The sequence below is a fragment of the Oncorhynchus mykiss genome, chromosome 23 (genome assembly GCF_013265735.2).
Source record: "Oncorhynchus mykiss isolate Arlee chromosome 23, USDA_OmykA_1.1, whole genome shotgun sequence".
NCBI lineage: Eukaryota > Metazoa > Chordata > Actinopteri > Salmoniformes > Salmonidae > Oncorhynchus > Oncorhynchus mykiss.
The window spans coordinates 31,685,171-31,704,456 of NC_048587.1; the positions used below are offsets into that span (position 1 = coordinate 31,685,171).

Sequence of the window (19,286 nt, forward strand, 5' to 3'; positions counted from 1 at the left end):
TACACCAGCGCTGTCAGGAGGAATGGGCCAAAATTCACCCAACTTATTGGGAAGCTTGTGGAAGGCTACCCGAAATGTTTGACCCAAGTTAAACAATTTAAAGGCATTGCTACCAAATACTAAATGAGTGTATGTAAACTTCTGATCCACTGGGAATGTGATGAAAGAAATAAAAGCTGAAATAAATCATTCTCTCTACTATTATTCTGAAATTTCACATTCTTAAAATAAAGTTGTGATCCTAACTGACCTAAGACAGGGAATGTTTACTAGGATTAAATGTCAGGAATTGTGAAAAACTGAGTTTAAATGTATTTGGCTAAGGTGTATGTAAACTTCCGACTTCAACTGTATGTGTTGCTGCCAATCAAATCAATCAGACATGAAATGTAGAATTTGTGACACACACAAACCCAACATAGTGATACCCATCAACCCAAGTCCACGCGAAACTTGATGCAACTGGAGAACAAGAAAAAATGTTTTATGTAATGAGATAATGTTATTGGACATACCCTACACCAGGGTACTCAATATTATTGTAATTTATTGCCATAGTAACAAACCCCCACCTCACAACCCATGTTTTACACAACCCTCTTGTTGGCAGACATTTTAGCAGTTTGAAAGTGAATTTTCTGCAATTCTACACATATTGCCATGGGGCGTTTTATTTTATTTTCTGTTTTAAAGCTAATTTTCTGCAATTGTACAAATGTTCCCATGTCCTGTGTGTGTTTATATGATACCAGAGATTGAATTCCGACCGAGATCCCCCCCCCCCCCCCCTCACACACAAAAAAAAACTTGTAGTCGGGACCTGTGGTCCACATTGACCCCTTCTGGGTCCGGTTCCGGACCATGGTCCGCCAGTTGAGTGTGGGGGCCCTATACTCTGCACTCCATGTAGTTTTGTGTAAACTGTCCCAATGGGAGGTCTTTCATCGTTCATTCTTTCTTCAACTCGTTTGATTGCTGGATAATGGGCAATGATTAAACATCATCCACTATCAAGACATAAAATAGAGTGATTTAGTTCGTGTAGATCCTGTGCATGCTCAGCCAAGCTTGTACTATGGCAGTTCAACACTCTCAGGTTTTTGGCGAGGACTCCATCGAAGCAGATGGTTTCACATTTGCCATTTGTGATTGTGCCTTTCTTATTTGGATAAAGAGGAATGATAAGTCTGTTTGTTCAACCACAAATACTTTTGCTCGCTCTCTAGCATAAACATAGATGTGGACATAGTGAATAAAACTGCAAGGCCGTTGGTCCTCACCAAGGGTTTCACTGACCTCGACATCTCCCCAATGTGATGAAGGCCGATTTCAATTAGAACAGCTTACTTGAGCTTACTCATTTTACACATACTTCAGTGGCCGCTCATCTGATAGCCTACAGGTTAACTATATGGTCCTGAATGGACAACAGCACTGTTCTTCTCATGTTCATTCAACAGTAGTCTAACCCTAAAAAAAGGCATTTAGACCTGCCTTAAAGGGCAACTTTACCAGCTCATTTTCATTATCTACAGCACAACGCCAGTGTCTACATATGTGAAAGCGGCGCATGACTAGATTTTGTAGAAAGAAATATAAAGTTAGAAAGTTCTACCCGATGACATCATCAAAAGTTAAAACAAAAAAAAGTGATTTTCAACTTCATGAAATTCACAGTGACATGGGGAGCAAGAAAATACCCTCCCTCTGGCTAGAAACTGCAGATATAGAAAATCACAGTATTTCTTACTTTTTAATCCTACCCTATGATGTAAAAAATACGCATTTTTTTAGGACATTTTTAATTTTTAACTACAGATCATTGAAACGTCCGTTTTCACATATGTAGAACCTGTTATTGTCCTGGGGATAATGAATATGATGTTGAAAAGTGGGAGAATTTCCCTTTAACTTGTAAATGAAGTCCATTGCTTTACATTTTAGTCATTTAGCAGATGCTCTTATCCAGAGAGACTTACCGGAGCAATTAGGGTTAAGTGCCTCGCTCCAGGGCACATTGAGATTTTTCACCTAGCCGACTCTGGGATTTGAACCTGCAACCTTTTGGTTATTGGCCACCCTTAACCACTAACTTTAGGCTACCTTCTGCCCATTCATCCGTCTTTCAGGGTGAATCTCTCGGTGACTGCATTGTAGAAGTCTTCTTTATTACTTTTAAGTTTGAAATATCTGTGTCAATTTAGACAATATTGTGCAGTTTTAAAGCAAATGTCCTGTAATTCTACACATTTAGCCATGTCTTGTGTGCTCATGTGATATGAGTGGCTCAAACATTACAACTAAATCAATGGCCTAAAAAAACGTTAGCTGGCATGGGCAAATTAAACTGGACATTTCTGACAAGTTATAAATAGCACTCTTGGGTCTGCAATGACTGACACGACGAGAGGAAAACCTGACTAAGTTTCTTTTAAAAAAAGTTTGGGAACCACTCTGCCATCAATCAGTGCAGCTGCATGTCACGAGTTGGGGGGATGCATGTGCGGCTCCTCACTACATCCTGAATTTTGACCGGGTTGAGGACAGACTACTGGTACTCTTCTTCTCGCGCTAAGGTATTGTTCCAGTAGAAATAGAATTGAACTGTTTAACATTTTGTTGAAAACTACTTATACATTCATAGCTCAGTTGTAGAATAGTTTACAAATGAGTAAAATATTGCAGTAACTTGTATAGCGTCCGATTAGGCTACAATTTATTGTTTACGAATGAGTGATGGCAACGGTTAGCAACGGTTAGCTGAAACATTCTCTTACATTGTAATTTTGTTCGGGTTTTTATACCTTTTTTTCTGCGCCTTGGTGCTGACAAACGCTTATGTTTGTTGGAGGAAACTCTTCGTCGTGATTTGGATTTCAATTTAGTGCCAGCTTTTACGCTTCGAACACACCAACTGTGCTTTGCGTTTCGATACACCAGGAGTACATTCATTTCCAATGAACGTTTGCCTTTCAGCATTGCGTTGCAGGGCAGTTGTAGTGCGTTCTGTGTGGTGCATACGCTGGATTTATCGAACGTATGCATCAAATTGTATGTGTAGACTTACTTGACAGAAAGTAGCAAAATGTGAATGTTGAATTTTTGTTGCACACATATCCAGTAAAAACATGTGGGATAACATAATAAAAACAGTTAGACTGTACAGTCTCTTTACATGTTTTATTCATTTATTTGCCAAGTATATTATTTATTCGATGACATCCACAAATTAATTATGAGAGCCTATAATATAATTTCCCACCAAAATGCAGTCAAGATAGCAGAGTAGGCTCTTTCAACAATGAGACCAACGTTGAGGAAGGTGGTCTTGATCGCGCTGTTGGACCGGGACCAGCCCCGCCAAAAGCGCAGGTCTGTTTGGGTCCAGATATGATTAAAGTCCTGAAAGCAGGCAGGGGAGTTCCACCGTCTCATTCAAGAGCTTTGACTGTTTGGAGAGGAATTCCGACGTTACTTTCGTCTGGACCAAAGCCAGTTCGATCATCTGCTCCAGATGGTTGGAGCCAGGATCGCCCGGGTGGATACCAACTTCGGGAGTCCACCAGCCGTTGAACGCCTGGCGATTTGTCTCCGGTAAGCTACATTCAAGTACATTTTTAAAGCCTTTGATACCATAATTGATTGATATTGGATACATTGTTTTTATGTGCAACCTAGCTAGCTAAAGGGCTCTAGTTAATAGTCCTTATTGACATCAGATGTACTTTTACAGAATGTTCATTAGGACTATAACTTTTCCAGAAGTTGGTTTATAATCCTTTTTTAATTATTCAATGTTACCAAATGAAAAGAAAGCCCTGATGAAGGTAGGCTAGTCTTCTCCAGGACCCATTGTTGTTCAAGACAGTTAGTCATTCATTACATTCTTATTGGACTCACATACACTCTTAGAGAAAAAGGTTCCAAAAGTGTCCTTCTGCTTTCCACATAGGATAACCCTTTTTGGTTCCAGGTATAACCCTTTGGGGAATAGGTTATACATGGAACCCAATAGAGTTCTACTTGGAACCAAAAGGGTTCTACCTGGCACCAAAAAGGGTTCTACTATGGGGACAGCCGGAGAACCCTTTTAAGTAGATAGTACCACTCTTTCTAAGAGTAGAGTTGGCCTGAGCTACAGTTTAATGATATAGTCATAGACTGAATTGTACTGTTTCAAGGCATTGTTAATGATGGTTGATGAGTATTACAATATAATTAGTAGAGCATAATAAACAGTAATGTGGTAGCTATATGAGTACATATCATATGTGGGTGGAATTCAAGTTACACACAATATTGATCATTATTTGGAATTATATTTTAGATTCTTGGCAACAGGGGACTCCTACAGGACCATTGGATTCAGCTTCCGAGTTGGACGGTCCACGGTGGCAGGCATTGTCTCCTCTGTGGCGCAAGCCATTTTAGACTGTCTGGTTGGTGAATACATGCCTGTCACCAAGGAGGAAGACTGGTGGGCCATCGCTGCTGAGTTCCTGGAGAGGTGGAATTTCCCCAACGGTCTTGGCTCCATTGACGGGAAACATGTAGTAATTCAGGCTCGCAATTCTACAACAACGGTACATATTAAGTTGTACTCTTGGCTGTTGCAGATGCCATTTCTGTGTTGTTGGTGCTTACGGCAAGGGAAGTGATGGTGGGACCCTCCGGGACTCTGCCTTCGGCCAGGAACTTCATGATGGCATCCTGGAGATTCCACCACCTGCATCACTCCCTGGAGCTGAAGACCTGGGACCTGTTCCCCATTTCTTCGTCTGCGACGAGGCCTTCCCTTTAAGGCCCAACCTCATGAGGCCCTACGCTGGAGACCAGTTGCCATTGCCAAAGCCTTTAAGGATCTTTAACAAACGACTGTCCAGGGCAAGGTTAGTTGTTGAATGCGCCTTTGGGATTCTGGCAGCCCGGTGGAGAATGTATTGGTGAGTGCTTGGTCTCAGCCCCTCAAATGTCAATGCCTGCGTGAAGGCCACATGTGTTCTCTATAACTACCTGCGGAGGTCATTCCAGGAGTTGCTCCGGATGGAGATGGGCACGCCAAATGGTCACCTACCTGATGTCACCAGGGCAGGTGCCAACAACGCCCCCAGACAGGCACTCCAGGTGATGGAGAAGCTGACCACCTACTTGTCATCACCAGCAGGTGAAGTCCCATGGCAGTATGCCGTGGAGTGAAACTGCTCTTTTAAGAGTGCCCTAACACAAAGGTTATTTTAAGAACCATCCACCGTTGTCCATAAAATTGAATTTTTTTCCCAGATTACTTTGTGTCATTGTCTCTCTTCATTTGGAAGTTATATTTAAGTGAAATGTGGGAGTAAAGACCACACCTTAACCCCTTCCCTCTCCCATTAACGTCAGTATTATACACACCTGGCATGGTACACCAGGTGAGCGGGAGCACTAATTAAGGTTATAAGACATACAGTTAGTATGATAACAAAGGGAAAGGGTAACCTAGGTAACCTAGGGTCCATATAAATAGTACAGTTTACCACCATGTTCACTGGCCTGACAAAATACAGGTGGGGAAAAAACGAATTATTAAGAGAATGTGTTTTTACTTTCATCTTGTTTTAGATCTGCAAAGGTGTAGGGAAGAAATAAGCAGATTAAGTCTAAATGAGATATGAATAAACAACTGAAACAACTGACTATGAAAACATAATTTAATAAGTATTCAAGTACAGGAAAGAACATGACAAGTATGTGTGTTGTGTATGTGCGTGTAAAAATAAATGTATGTGTAACCTGTAACAGAACAACAAGAGCATGTATTTTTGGCACAACTGCAGACCGATACAGGGACTACTCATAAAGCCTAGACGTAGTATGGGAACTTCAGACATGGCCATAAAGAGAGAGAGGGCAGGGCACTGGATCTGAGGTACGAAGAGGTGTGTGTGTGTGTGTGTGTGTGTCTCTCTGTCGCTGAAAAAAATAAAATGTGTAGCCATAACACAGCTAAAACAAACAAATGGCCCCTGGACGTCATGGACCAGTCGATGGAACATAACTTAGCAAACAGTTTCAACACCCTGGTTTTCAAGTGGTTTTAAATGAAATAAATGTATTCACCTTTAGTCTTGTAAGAGACCAACAAGAGCATCTGTGAATTCTCCGTTGTATGAGTTTCAATTCTGTCAATTCAGAAATCTATGTAACACTAATAATGAATGCTATCCTAAGACTTTATAAACAAATTACTTTATGAATTGACTGAATTTAAACGGAACTGACGTGTGTGAAAAGAAAGGTACAATGAGGGAGGTCAAAACAACCAGACAACTCCTCTCCTCTTCCTGTCCTTCCTGTGAGCTGGTCAGCTAAATGTACTCTATTTCTGAAAGGGAAGAGAAAAACAACACATACAAGCGTAACTTAAATAACACCATAAAAAGGGGAGATTTATGTTAACTAAATACTGCTTGTATAGTGTAGATACAGTGCCTTGCGAAAGTATTCGGCCCCCTTGAACTTTGCGACCTTTTGCCACATTTCAGGCTTCAAACATAAAGATATAAAACTGTATTTTTTTGTGAAGAATCAACAACAAGTGGGACACAATGATGAAGTGGAACGACATTTATTGGATATTTCAAACCTTTTTAACAAATCAAAAACTGAAAAATTGGGCGTGCAAAATTATTCAGCCCCTTTACTTTCAGTGCAGCAAACTCTCTCCAGAAGTTCAGTGAGGATCTCTGAATGATCCAATGTTGACCTAAATGACTAATGATGATAAATACAATCCACCTGTGTGTAATAAAGTCTCCGTATAAATGCACCTGCACTGTGATAGTCTCAGAGGTCCGTTAAAAGCGCAGAGAGCATCATGAAGAACAAGGAACACACCAGGCAGGTCCGAGATACTGTTGTGAAGAAGTTTAAAGCCGGATTTGGATACAAAAAGATTTCCCAAGCTTTAAACATCCCAAGGAGCACTGTGCAAGCGATAATATTGAAATGGAAGGAGTATCAGACCACTGCAAATCTACCAAGACCTGGCCGTCCCTCTAAACTTTCAGCTCATACAAGGAGAAGACTGATCAGAGATGCAGCCAAGAGGCCCATGATCACTCTGGATGAACTGCAGAGATCTACAGCTGAGGTGGGAGACTCTGTCCATAGGACAACAATCAGTCGTATATTGCACAAATCTGGCCTTTATGGAAGAGTGGCAAGAAGAAAGCCATTTCTTAAAGATATCCATAAAAAGTGTTGTTTAAAGATTGCCACAAGCCACCTGGGAGACACACCAAACATGTGGAAGAAGGTGCTCTGGTCAGATGAAACCAAAATTGAACTTTTTGGCAACAATGCAAAACGTTATGTTTGGCGTAAAAGCAACACAGCTCATCACCCTGAACACACTATCTCCACTGTCAAACATGGTGGTGGCAGCATCATGGTTTGGGCCTGCTTTTCTTCAGCAGGGACAGGGAAGATGGTTAAAATTGATGGGAAGATGGATGGAGCCAAATACAGGACCATTCTGGAAGAAAACCTGATGGAGTCTGCAAAAGACCTGAGACTGGGACGGAGATTTGTCTTCCAACAAGACAATGATCCAAAACATAAAGCAAAATCTACAATGGAATGGTTAAAAAATAAACATATCCAGGTGTTAGAATGGCCAAGTCAAAGTCCAGACCTGAATCCAATCGAGAATCTGTGGAAAGAACTGAAAACTGCTGTTCACAAATGCTCTCCATCCAACCTCACTGAGCTCGAGCTGTTTTGCAAGGAGGAATGGGAAAAAATGTCAGTCTCTCGATGTGCAAAACTGATAGAGACATACCCCAAGCGACTTACAGCTGTAATCGCAGCAAAAGGTGGCGCTACAAAGTATTAACTTAAGGGGGCTGAATAATTTTGCACACCCAATTTTTCAGTTTTTGATTTGTTAAAAAAGTTTGAAATATCCAATAAATGTTGTTCCACTTCATGATTGTGTCCCACTTGTTGTTGATTATTCACAAAAAAATACAGTTTTATATCTTTATGTTTGAAGCCTGAAATGTGGCAAAAGGTCGCAAAGTGTGGGGGTGTGGTATATGGCCAATATACCACGGTTAAGGGTGGTTCTTAAGCACGACGCAGCCCTTAGCAAACCCCAGAAGTGCCTTATTGCTATTATAAACTCGTTAGTAATGCAATTAGAACAGTAAAAATAAATGTTTTGTCATACCCGTGGTATATGTCTGATATAACATGACCGTTAGCCAATCTGCATTCAGGGCTCGAACCACCCAGTTTATAATTGTGTATTGATCATGACAAACATTACTTTAAATGATTCCCAAAAGAGTTGTCTATAGACCATAGCCAAGTCTTCTATAGCAGGGTTTCCCAAACTCGGTCATCATGCTCCCGCCCGTGCACGTTTTGGTTCTTGCCCTAACACTACACAGCTGATTCAAATAACCAACTCATCATCAACCTTTGATTGTTTGAGTCGGCTGTCTAGTGCTAAGGCAAAAGCCAAAACGTGCCCCCAGGACCAAGTTTGGGGAAACCCTGTTCTAATAGCATGGCTAACAATAGAAGCATGGTTAGCCCAGTGTTTCCTCGCTTGTCGTTGTGCGTGCTGTCGTTCACATGTGTCAGTGCTATTTCTGTGTCATCCTGACAGTCCTGGCTGTGGAGCACAAGAATGGCTTCTTTGTTGTAGCAAGAACTGCCAATGAGCAGCTGATGAACTGCAGCTAAACTGAGTGAGCTAAAACAGACAGCAACAGCGTTTCACTCCTGCGTGAAATGGCTTCACAGACAAAAGAGTGCCACACAGTTAATTTTTATTTCAACATTTAGCTAAATAGAGTAGCATTGCTCAATTAGTATTTTTTTTAGGGGCAGGAAATAATTGGTAGCAAAAAGGGAGGGTAATTGAAATCAATGCCATTGGTGACCCTGGTATTCCTTTTCTGTGAGCAGCTTTTCTTTTCAGTTCTCCTGTCTGTGGCCAAAGGAAAGGACATTGCTTTGGTTAGGCACCACAGTGCACTGCTCACCTGCCTTCCACTCTTCAGAGGTAACTGCCACCAACCTTTTGAAGTCTATAATTAACCAGAATATCAACTAGTAGGTTTAATATGTTGTCAGTTTAGGTAGTATACAAAGGATACATTTATCAAAAGGGATTGAGCTTAAATAATGTATTTTTGCATGGTTATGAGCTGTTAAACGTTGAGTATCCTCCAGGTATGAAAATAATGCCATCAGGTTTCCTATCGGTCCTAAATGCTTATGAAAATAAAGTTGGATTTGAAGAGCTTCAGTTCAGTAATGGCTTTTGTGTCTATAGTCCAGGTGGGAAAGAACACTGATACTATCACATGCTTCTGAATTATCTGCACAAAGCTGAATTTAACTGCACTATACACACATGCCAACTTTTAGTATTCCTTTTTCTCCCTGGCTTTCTCATAACATGTTCTCTGTTCTCTCAGCCAAAGACCAAAGACTTGGGTTCATCTCCACGCCTTTGTCTGTCAAAGTATCTAACACTTCCAACTGTGTTACCTAGGCCTGCTGTGCTGATTTAAATGCTATTTCAGTCATGTGGAACTGATGAACTGAATATATATTTCGCCCAGGCTTTTATTTCCAAAGTACCCCATCCGAAGCAGGAGAGAAACTAGCAATGGGGAGTTTACTGGGAACTCGCCATCAATAGGATTTTTATGTTCACACCACTCCTAGCCAACTGTCATAATAAAGGGGCTCGATGTTTGGAGGTGCTGCCTGTCAGGGTGACTGGCTGTGTGTTGGTTGCATGAGCAACCCACAGACACTCCACAGTACCGTATGTACCAGTCTCCTATTACAGGCCCAGCCAGCCGTGACTGTTATAAACCAACCCTCATACCCAGCCCTCAGGCTATTACACGCCCAGCCGTGACTGTTATAAACCAACCCTCATACCCAGCCCTCAGGGTATTACAGGCCCAGCCGTGACTGTTATAAACCAACCCTCATACCCAGCCCTCAGGCTATTACAGGCCCAGCCGTGACTGTTATAAACCAGCCCTCAGGCTATTACAGGCCCAGCCGTGACTGTTATAAACCAACCCTCATACCCAGCCCTCAGGCTATTACAGGCCTAGCCGTGACTGTTATAAACCAACCCTCATACCCAGCCCTCAGACTATTACAGGCCCAGCCGTGACTGTTATAAACCAACCCTCATACCCAGCCCTCAGACTATTACAGGCCCAGCCGTGACTGTTATAAACCAACCCTCATACCCAGCCCTCAGGCTATTACAGGCCCAGCCGTGACTGTTATAAACCAACCCTCATACCCAGCCCTCAGGCTATTACAGGCCCAGCCGTGACTGTTATAAACCAACCCTCATACCCAGCCCTCAGGCTATTACAGGCTCAGCCGTGACTGTTATAAACCAACCCTCATACCCAGCCCTCAGACTATTACAGGCCCAGCCGTGACTTTTATAAACCAACCCTCATACCCAGCCCTCAGGCTATTACAGGCCCAGCCGTGACTGTTATAAACCAACCATCATACCCAGGCCTCAGACTATTACAGGCCCAGCCGTGACTGTTATAAACCAACCCTCATACCCAGCCCTCAGACTATTACAGGCCCAGCCGTGACTGTTATAAACCAACCCTCATACCCAGCCCTCAGACTATTACAGGCCCAGCCGTGACTGTTATAAACCAACCCTCATACCCAGCCCTCAGACTATTACAGGCCCAGCCGTGACTGTTATAAACCAACCCTCATACCCAGCCCTCAGACTATTACAGGCCCAGCCGTGACTGTTATAAACCAACCCTCATACCCAGCCCTCAGACTATTACAGGCCCAGCCGTGACTGTTATAAACCAACCCTCATACCCAGCCCTCAGACTATTACAGGCCCAGCCGTGACTGTTATAAACCAACCCTCATACCCAGCCCTCAGACTATTACAGGCCCAGCCGTGACTGTTATAAACCAACCCTCATACCCAGCCCTCAGACTATTACAGGCCCAGCCGTGACTGTTATAAACCAACCCTCATACCCAGCCCTCAGGCTATTACAGGCCCAGCCGTGACTGTTATAAACTAACCCTCATACCCAGCCCTCAGGCTATTACAGGCCCAGCCGTGACTGTTATAAACCAACCCTCATACCCAGCCCTCAGACTATTACAGGCCCAGCCGTGACTGTTATAAACCAACCCTCATACCCAGCCCTCAGACTATTCCGAGAACCCACATTGTTTTTTACATGATGATCCACCCCATTTCAGATTCAGCAACCAGATCCCTGGAAAGGAAGGAAATTGATTTTGGATGATAAATGTGAGTGTGCACCATTTGGCTGTTTAAACAGGATTGTAAAGGGTTGAAGTACATGCTTGCAGAGCATGTCCCGTGGAGCGTTGCTTTCTGGCTCTGCTGTGTGCGCATCTTGCTAGAGTTGCACACAAGTTCCTGAGCATGTCTTTTTTTATAGGGTGACTACAAGGGCAAAGCAACTTCTAATCTCAACAGTTGTCAGTCCGTTGGTGAGCGGGAGTGTGTCCTGTCACCAAAGTTGGGTAGTGGGGTGAAGGCAGTTTGGGTAGTGGGGTGAAGGCAGGGGAAGCTCTGATAGTTCCACCAGATTTATCCCCTGAGCAGAACTGCTCGCAAACTGCTCACAAATCAGAGGGATGACTTGCACCATGTGGAAAAACATTGATACTGTTGCTACACCTTTTTTATCCAATGCACGGGGGATGATTTAATATTCTTTGAAGAGGTATCTGTTGCTACTTTGCAGGAATGTTTTGATAATTTTGGATAGGACCATTTCTCTTAGGAGTAGTATTGATTTTTCCCTTAAAGAGATTAACCGGTACTTTTGTATACTTTCTAGGCAGTAGTTTTGAAAGTAGCGCTCACGAGCCAAAAGTGGTCCCCGAATGACATGTGCACCACGTCATTGCTTTCTGGCTCTGCTGTGTGTGCATCTTGCTAGAGTTGCACACAAGTTCCTGAGCATGTCTTTTAAAATCTTGATGAAGTTATGACAGTCGCCACGTGATAAGAGTACTATATAAACTTCTGGGAAATGGTGAAGAGCGCGGTTCTTATCATCTTGTCATATGACCCATACGCTATAGCCAGAGAACACAGTCTGGGAATGTAAGTCACAGAGCTATTCCAGTACAATGCCCTTATGTCCACTTCAATTTGGATTTGGTGGTGTAATCAAGATCATATAGACCCCATTCTATCCTAACGTAAAGGCTGACCGCTGCACTACTTCAAAATGCTTTCTCACTACTGTCTGATCTCTTGGGAATGATGGTAATGGGACGGCTTTAGATTTATAGGGTGACTACAAGGGCAAAGCAACTTCTAATCTCAACAGTTGTCAGTCCGTATTTGCCTTAGGGCCAGAAGTAGTTATGATTGGCTTATGAGTTTTACAACTTGACATAAGGGTAAAATGTTAGTCATAAAGCCCAATTTCCACTGCAATAGTAATGTTGTCCACCAGGCGGCTCTCTGTCGAACCATCTGTTTTCACAGAGCCTCAGAGTGGAACTTGACTGGAAGTCTATGGCAGAAGCGAACGAAACAACCGCTTGTTTTAATTGGCTGATATCAGTCCATCACCATCTTGCATATCCCTTAGAACCTTCCCCCCTACATTGTGGACGTCAATGCACGAGCAGCGCAAGTGATTTTAAACAAGGTATTGAGTACAAAAAAACGGAAAGTACACATCTTGGAAATCATTTTCACATATATTCTTTTGAGTGGCACCAATGAAGTGTCATTGGCTCAGACCGCAATCAACAACCTGATCAACTATATGCGAAGGAGATGTGTCGCGCTGCATGAGACAAATGGTGGTCACACCAGATACTGACTGTTTTTCTGATCAACGCCCCTGCCTTTTTTTGTAAGATATCTGTATTCCCAGTCATGTGACATTTTTTATTTTACCTTTATTTAACTAGGCAAGTCAGTTAAGAACAAATTCTTATTTTCAATGACGGCCTAGGAACAGTGGGCAGAACGGCAGATTTGTACCTTGTCAGCTCGGGGGTTTGAACTTGCAACCTTCCGGTTACTAGTCCAACGCTCTAACCACTAGGCTACACCTAATTAATAAATTTAAATGGACTGAATTTGATATGAACTGTAACTTAGTAAAATCTTTGAAATTGTTGCATTTGAACAAAAATATAGTGTTTTGTAGGCCAGACATTCATGAGAAGACAGATTTTTCAGGATGTCTCATGGTCTTACAAACACTGCTTTAGCTCTGCCACCTTTTCCCACAAGTGGGGATGGCTAGCATCAGTGGACGTGGTGGATTGAGATGCAGACCATGCAACAAACAGCTTAAACATTAGGTGGATGTTTTTATTATGCTAATTCAATTTTGACTCTAGGGGTTAAGCAAAATAAGAGCCAAAATAAAAATCTAGTGTGCACCGCTGTACTGTTCACAACCTTGGAGACCACATTCTCTGAGAACCAAGCACACGATGAGAATCCACTTGGTAACATCATAATGAAACGCAGCAGCAGACCCATTACTGTGTTTGTCTTCCTCTACAATGGTCCCTAACAATAAGTATGCTCACATGTATAGCTTACATTACACACAGTCCAGTGGATTGTGGGTTCCCATGTGATCCCAGTGAGACATTCTAAAATACTGTCCAGTGTAGAACACTCACAATGAGCTGCATTCAATACTCTTAACCAATGACAGTGCATTCCCATGACCATTTCCTCATGACAACTCCATTATCTATTAGGCACATTTTCATCTAAAAGAGGCTTAGTCTGTTCCTTGATGGTATCCATAACTTATGGCAATGCTTATGAGATCCATTGTGAGATAGCCTAAACCTGTTTGGGCTGTTGGGATGCTTGGAGTTCTGCACAGCCATCTGTGTGTACAGTGAACTTGGGCTTTTTGTTTAAGAGGGAATCAAGGAAGGACGTTTGGATGTTATTTGGAGACCATCTCTTAACCAGGTTTTTCTTCCATGTATAAAATTAAATTCTGTTCATAGTTCCACCCTTTCAGTAAATCAAATCTTCGATTTAGGCTAACCCTGCACTTCTCTAACCAAGTGTAATTCAAAATAAATGTTTCTCAGAAGAAAATAGTGCTGATTACAGTACACTGAATCTGTGGCTGACTTGTATGATACATTTGAGTTATGTGCATATTTGGCTACAATGTTTTAGTTTGTTGATGACAGTATTGTGCTTGATAAGGTTTTGAAGGTCGTCTTCTGGCTTTTTTTTATCATATGAAATGCTGGAGCTGCATAGGCTACTTTGTGGTTTGGTATAATGTCAGCTGTTATAACCACTGGCATTTCTATTGTTGCCTACATATGCTGCTTATCTTAAATTAAGACCATTTTCCTGGTAAGCAAGGACTTGGTTTATCTTTAGGTTACAAATGTAGTTGGTAGAAAATAGAAATAGATGTTTGTCTGAAATGTCATATTGGTGACATGCGCTTCTGTCTATTTGGTCATACATTTTTCTTTTTAAAGTAGCCTAATCATAAACAGATATTTGAGAACAAATGCCTGCTGAATCTGTAGGGTTTTCCTTAGTATCCCTTAGGCAAACTACAATAGTTAGACAGGAAATTGAATTGTAACTGGCTGGTGATGAACCTGTGGAATGTAAATCAATTATTAGAGATACGATGTGGAAAAGTTATGAAAATATAACAATGCATTTTGTTAGATTTTATTAAATAAAAAAATATAGATCACCAGGGGAAAAAACAGGTTGATTTCATTCTCCTGAACTTTATCCTGTTTTGCTTGAATATCGTTGCTTTAGGAAGGGGCCTCTAAAAATACTAGGCTAATTTATGAAAATGTCTCGTTTTCAGAATCCGTGCCACATTTTGACTAAACAGTTGGTTCCTGCTTCAGGAAAATGACGGCCACCAACGCTCCACGGGACAAGTGAGTGCACTGACTTAGAACATTTAGCTTCTGCCTGCAATCATTCAATGATATGTATTTTATGGATACAACTGCTATACATATAGAGTGGGGCAAAAAAGTATTTAGTCAGCCACCAATTGTGCAAGTTCTCCCACTTAAAAAGATGAGAGAGGCCTGTAATTTTCATCATAGGTACACTTCAACGATGACAGACAAAATGAGAAAAAAAAATCCAGAAAATCACATTGAAGGACTTTAAATGAATTTTTTTGCAAATTATGGTGGAAAATAAGTATTTGGTCACCTACAAACAAGCAAGATTTCTGGCTCTCACAGACCTGTAACTTCTTATTTAAGAGGCACCTCTGTCCTCCACTCGTTACCTGTATTAATGGCACCTGTTTGAACTTGTTATCAGTATAAAAGACACCTGTCACAACCTCACAGTCACACTCCAAACTCCACTATGGCCAAGACCAAAGAGCTGTCAAAGGACATCAGATACAAAATTGTAGACTTGCACTAGGCTGGGAAGACTGAATCTGCAATAGGTAAGCAGCTTGGTTTGAAGAAATCAACTGTGGGAGCAATTATTAGGAAATGGAAGACATACAAGACCACTGATAATCTCCCTCGATCTGGGGCTCCACGCAAGATCTCACCCCGTGGGGTCAAAATGATCACAAGAACGGTGAACAAAAATCCCAGAACCACACCATCAGTAACACACTACGCCGCCAGGGACTCAAATCCTGCAGTGCCAGATGTGTCCCCCTGCTTAAGCCAGTACATGTCCAGGCCCGTCTGAAGTTTGCTAGAGAGCATTTGGATGATCCAGAAGAAGATTGGGAGAATGTCATATGGTCAGAAGAAACCAAAATATAACTTTTTGGTAAAAACTCAACTCGTCATGTTTGGAGGACAAAGAATGCTAAGTTGCATCCAAAGAACACCATACCTACTGTGAAGCATGGGGGTGGAAACATCATGCTTTGGGGCTGTTTTTCTGCAAAGGGACCAGGACGACTGATCCGTGTAAAGGAAAGAATGAATGGGGCCATGTATCGTGAGATTTTGAGTGAAAACATCCTTCCATCAGCAAGGGCATTGAAGATGAAACGTGGCTGGGTCTTTCAGCATGACAATGATCCCAAACACACCGCCCGGGCAACGAAAGAGTGGCTTCGTAAGAAGCATTTCAAGGTCCTGGAGGGGCCTAGCCAGTCTCCAGATCTCAACCCCATAGAAAATCTTTGGAGGGAGTTAAAAGTCTGTGTTGCCCAGCAACAGCCCCAAAACATCACTGCTCTAGAGGAGATCTGCATGGAGGAATGGGCCAAAATACCAGCAACAGTGAGTGAAAACCTTGTGAAGAATTACAGAAAACATTTGACCTCTTGTCATTGCCAACAAAGGGTATATAACAAAGTATTGAGATAAACTTTTTTTATTGACCAAATACTTATTTTCCACCATAATTTGCAAATAAATTCATTAAAAATCCTACAATGTGATTTTCTGGATTTTTTTTCTCATTTTTTCTGTCATAGTTGAAGTGTACCTAGGATGAAAATTACAGGCCTCTCTCATCTTTTTAAGTGGGAGAACTTGCACAATTGGTGGCTGACTAAATACTTTTTTGCCCCACTGTACTAACATTACTGGTGTAAATTTGTTTTTGTCAGATATAATGCAGTGTGGATCATTTTTTTCATCCTTGGCTTGGGAACCCTCCTGCCATGGAATTTCTTCATGACTGCAACCATGGTAACTGTTCTTCATTCTTCTACAACTGTTTCCTAATGATAACCATGAGAAATCAGACTTGGAGCTGTAGTCTAGTAGAACAATATGCTGTTAAGGTACACAGACTGAGTTCCTATTCCTTTAAAAGGGTAATAGAACTGGTCTTAAATAATACACCTACTCTAACCAAAGGGAGCTTCTGGAGCTGCCTCGAGGGAGTACATGTTTATTGAGGCCACTTTTGTAAACAGCTACAAACCCCTGGTTCTTCGCAGGGGGAGTTCAAACTTTTAGCAATATCCTTAATCCCTGCACTGGCCCTGGACAGCAGGCTAGCATTATGAAAACATTGACTCTCATTAGTTTTGGTCACGAGCCGACCCCCAAGTCTCTCTCTCCTTTACCCTGTTGCTTCTCTTTAGTACTTCACCAACCGACTGAAGGACCCGGCCGTTGAGGGCTCAGCCATTCTGACAGCCAACACCACAGTGGTGGAGGGAGACACGAGGAGCATCCTAGAGTCCAAGTTCAACAACGTGATGACCCTGTGCGCCATGGTGCCCCTGCTCATCTTCACCTGCCTCAACTCCTTCATCCACCAGAGGTATAGTTAGAACTAATGGTCACTATAACATACTGTAACCTCCAGGACTCACTTCAAACCACACCTCATTCATCTTAAAAGCACATTGAATTGATACCCCACTCTTATCCTCAATCCCTGCCTGTTTACATGTCCCCTTATCCTCACTCAATGCATTTTCCTCACAGTCCCCTAAACAACCATAATTCTCACCCTAACCCTGAATGGTGCCTCATGTAAACCTAACTTATCTCTGCTAATCAAGGTTTTTGTCTGCATGAAAAGTCTTGTATGGGCCGCCAAAGTATTTGGCGGCAGAGCTTATGTCCAGACAGTATCATTTTTGGGATGTAAAAGGTTCAGTATTATCTTAAAATCACTAAAACCAGATATAGTATGTGGAAAATATAATGGACCTATATACAGTACCAGTCAAAAGTTTGGACACACCTACTCATTCAAGGGTTTTTCTTTATTTGACTATTTTCTACATTGTAGAATAATAGTGATTACATCAAAACTATGAAATAACACATGGAATCATGTAGTAACCAAAAAATTGTTAAACAAATCAAAATACATTTGAGATTCTTCAAATTAGCCATGGTGATATCTTTGCACACTCTTGGCATTCTCTCAACCAGCTTCACCTGGAATGTTTTTCCAACAGTCTTGAAGGAGTTCCCACATATTCTGAGCACTTGTTGGCTGCTTTTCCTTCACTCTGCGGTCCAACCCATCCCAAACCATCTTAATTGGGTTGAGGTCGGGTGATTGTGGATTCCAGGTCATCTGATGAATCACTCAATCACTCTCCTTCATGGTGAAATAGCCCTTACACAGCATGGAGCTGTGTTGAACATCTTAAACATCTTTGAACATCTTGGCCATGTTCTGTTATAATCTCTACCCGGCACAGCCAGAAGAGGACTGGCCACCCCTCATAGCCTGGTTCCTCTCTTTCTTCCTAGGTTTTGACCTTTCTAGGGAGTTTTTCCTAGCCACTGTACTTCTACACCTGCATTGCTTGCTGTTTGGGGTTTTAGGCTGGGGTTCTGTACAGCACTTTGAGATATCAGCTGATGTACGAAGGGCTATAGAAATACATTTGATTTGATTTGATTTTGATTTGTTGGGTCATTGTCCTGTGTTAAAACAAATGATAGTCCTAAGTGCAAACCAAATGGGATGGCGTATCGCTGCAGAATGCTGTGGTAGCCATGCTGGTTAAGTATGCCTTGAATTCTAAATCAATCAGACAGTGTCACCAGCAAAGCACCATCACACCTCCTCCATGCTTCATGGTGGGAACTACACATGCAGGGATCATCCGTTCACCTACTCTGTGTCTCACAAAGACATGGCGGTTGGTACCAAAAATCACAGATTTCCATCAGTTTAATCTCCATTGCCTGTGTTTCTTGGCCCAAGCAAGTCTCTTCTTATTATTGGTGTCCTTTTAGTAGTGGTTTCTTTGCCACTTCAACCATGAAGGCTTGAATCATGCAGTCTCCTCTGAAAAGTTGATGTTGAGATGTGTATGTTACATGAACTCTGAATAATTTATTTGGTCTGCAATTTCTGAGGCTGGTAACTCTAATGAACTTATCATCTGCAGCAGAGGTAACTCTGGGTCTTCCTTTCCTGTGGCGGTCCTCATGAGAGCCAGTTTCATCATAGCGCTTGATGGTTTTTGCGACTGCACTTGAAGAAACTTTCGAAGTTCTTGAAATGTTACGGATTGACTGACCTTCATGTCTTAAAGTAATGGATGTTTCTCTTTGCTTATTTGAGCTGTTCTTGCCATAATATGGACTTGGTCTTTTATCAAATAGGGATATCTTCTGTATACCACCCCTACCTTGTCACAACACAACTATTTGGCTCAAACACATTAAGAAGGAAAGAAATTCCACAAATGTTCTTTTAACAAGGCACACCTGTTTATTGAAATGCATTGCAGGTGAATACCTCATGAAGCTGGTTGAGAGAA

At 41.9% G+C, this 19,286-nt stretch overlaps 1 protein-coding gene across 7 annotated transcripts in view; it reads left to right on the forward strand.

Annotated features, from left to right (window-relative positions):
• The window catches only part of LOC110502586 (equilibrative nucleoside transporter 1), a 65,593-nt gene that overhangs the window by 31,813 nt on the left and 14,494 nt on the right, over positions 1 to 19,286 (forward strand). For 2 of the 7 annotated variants that reach the window (XR_005039169.1, XM_021580731.2), the window contains exons 2-4: positions 14,907 to 14,982; positions 16,650 to 16,731; positions 17,133 to 17,314. Coding sequence is in view for 6 of the 7 variants with exons in the window: in XM_021580731.2 (XP_021436406.2) it covers positions 14,954 to 14,982; positions 16,650 to 16,731; positions 17,133 to 17,314 (293 nt within the window). In the remaining variant the exon portion in view is untranslated. Of the gene's footprint in view, positions 1 to 2,428; positions 2,577 to 8,958; positions 9,056 to 13,842; positions 14,037 to 14,906; positions 14,983 to 16,649; positions 16,732 to 17,132; positions 17,315 to 19,286 lie in introns of those variants that run through there. The other 5 variants (XM_036960178.1, XM_036960179.1, XM_021580730.2 and 2 more) reach the window with 5 other exon arrangements.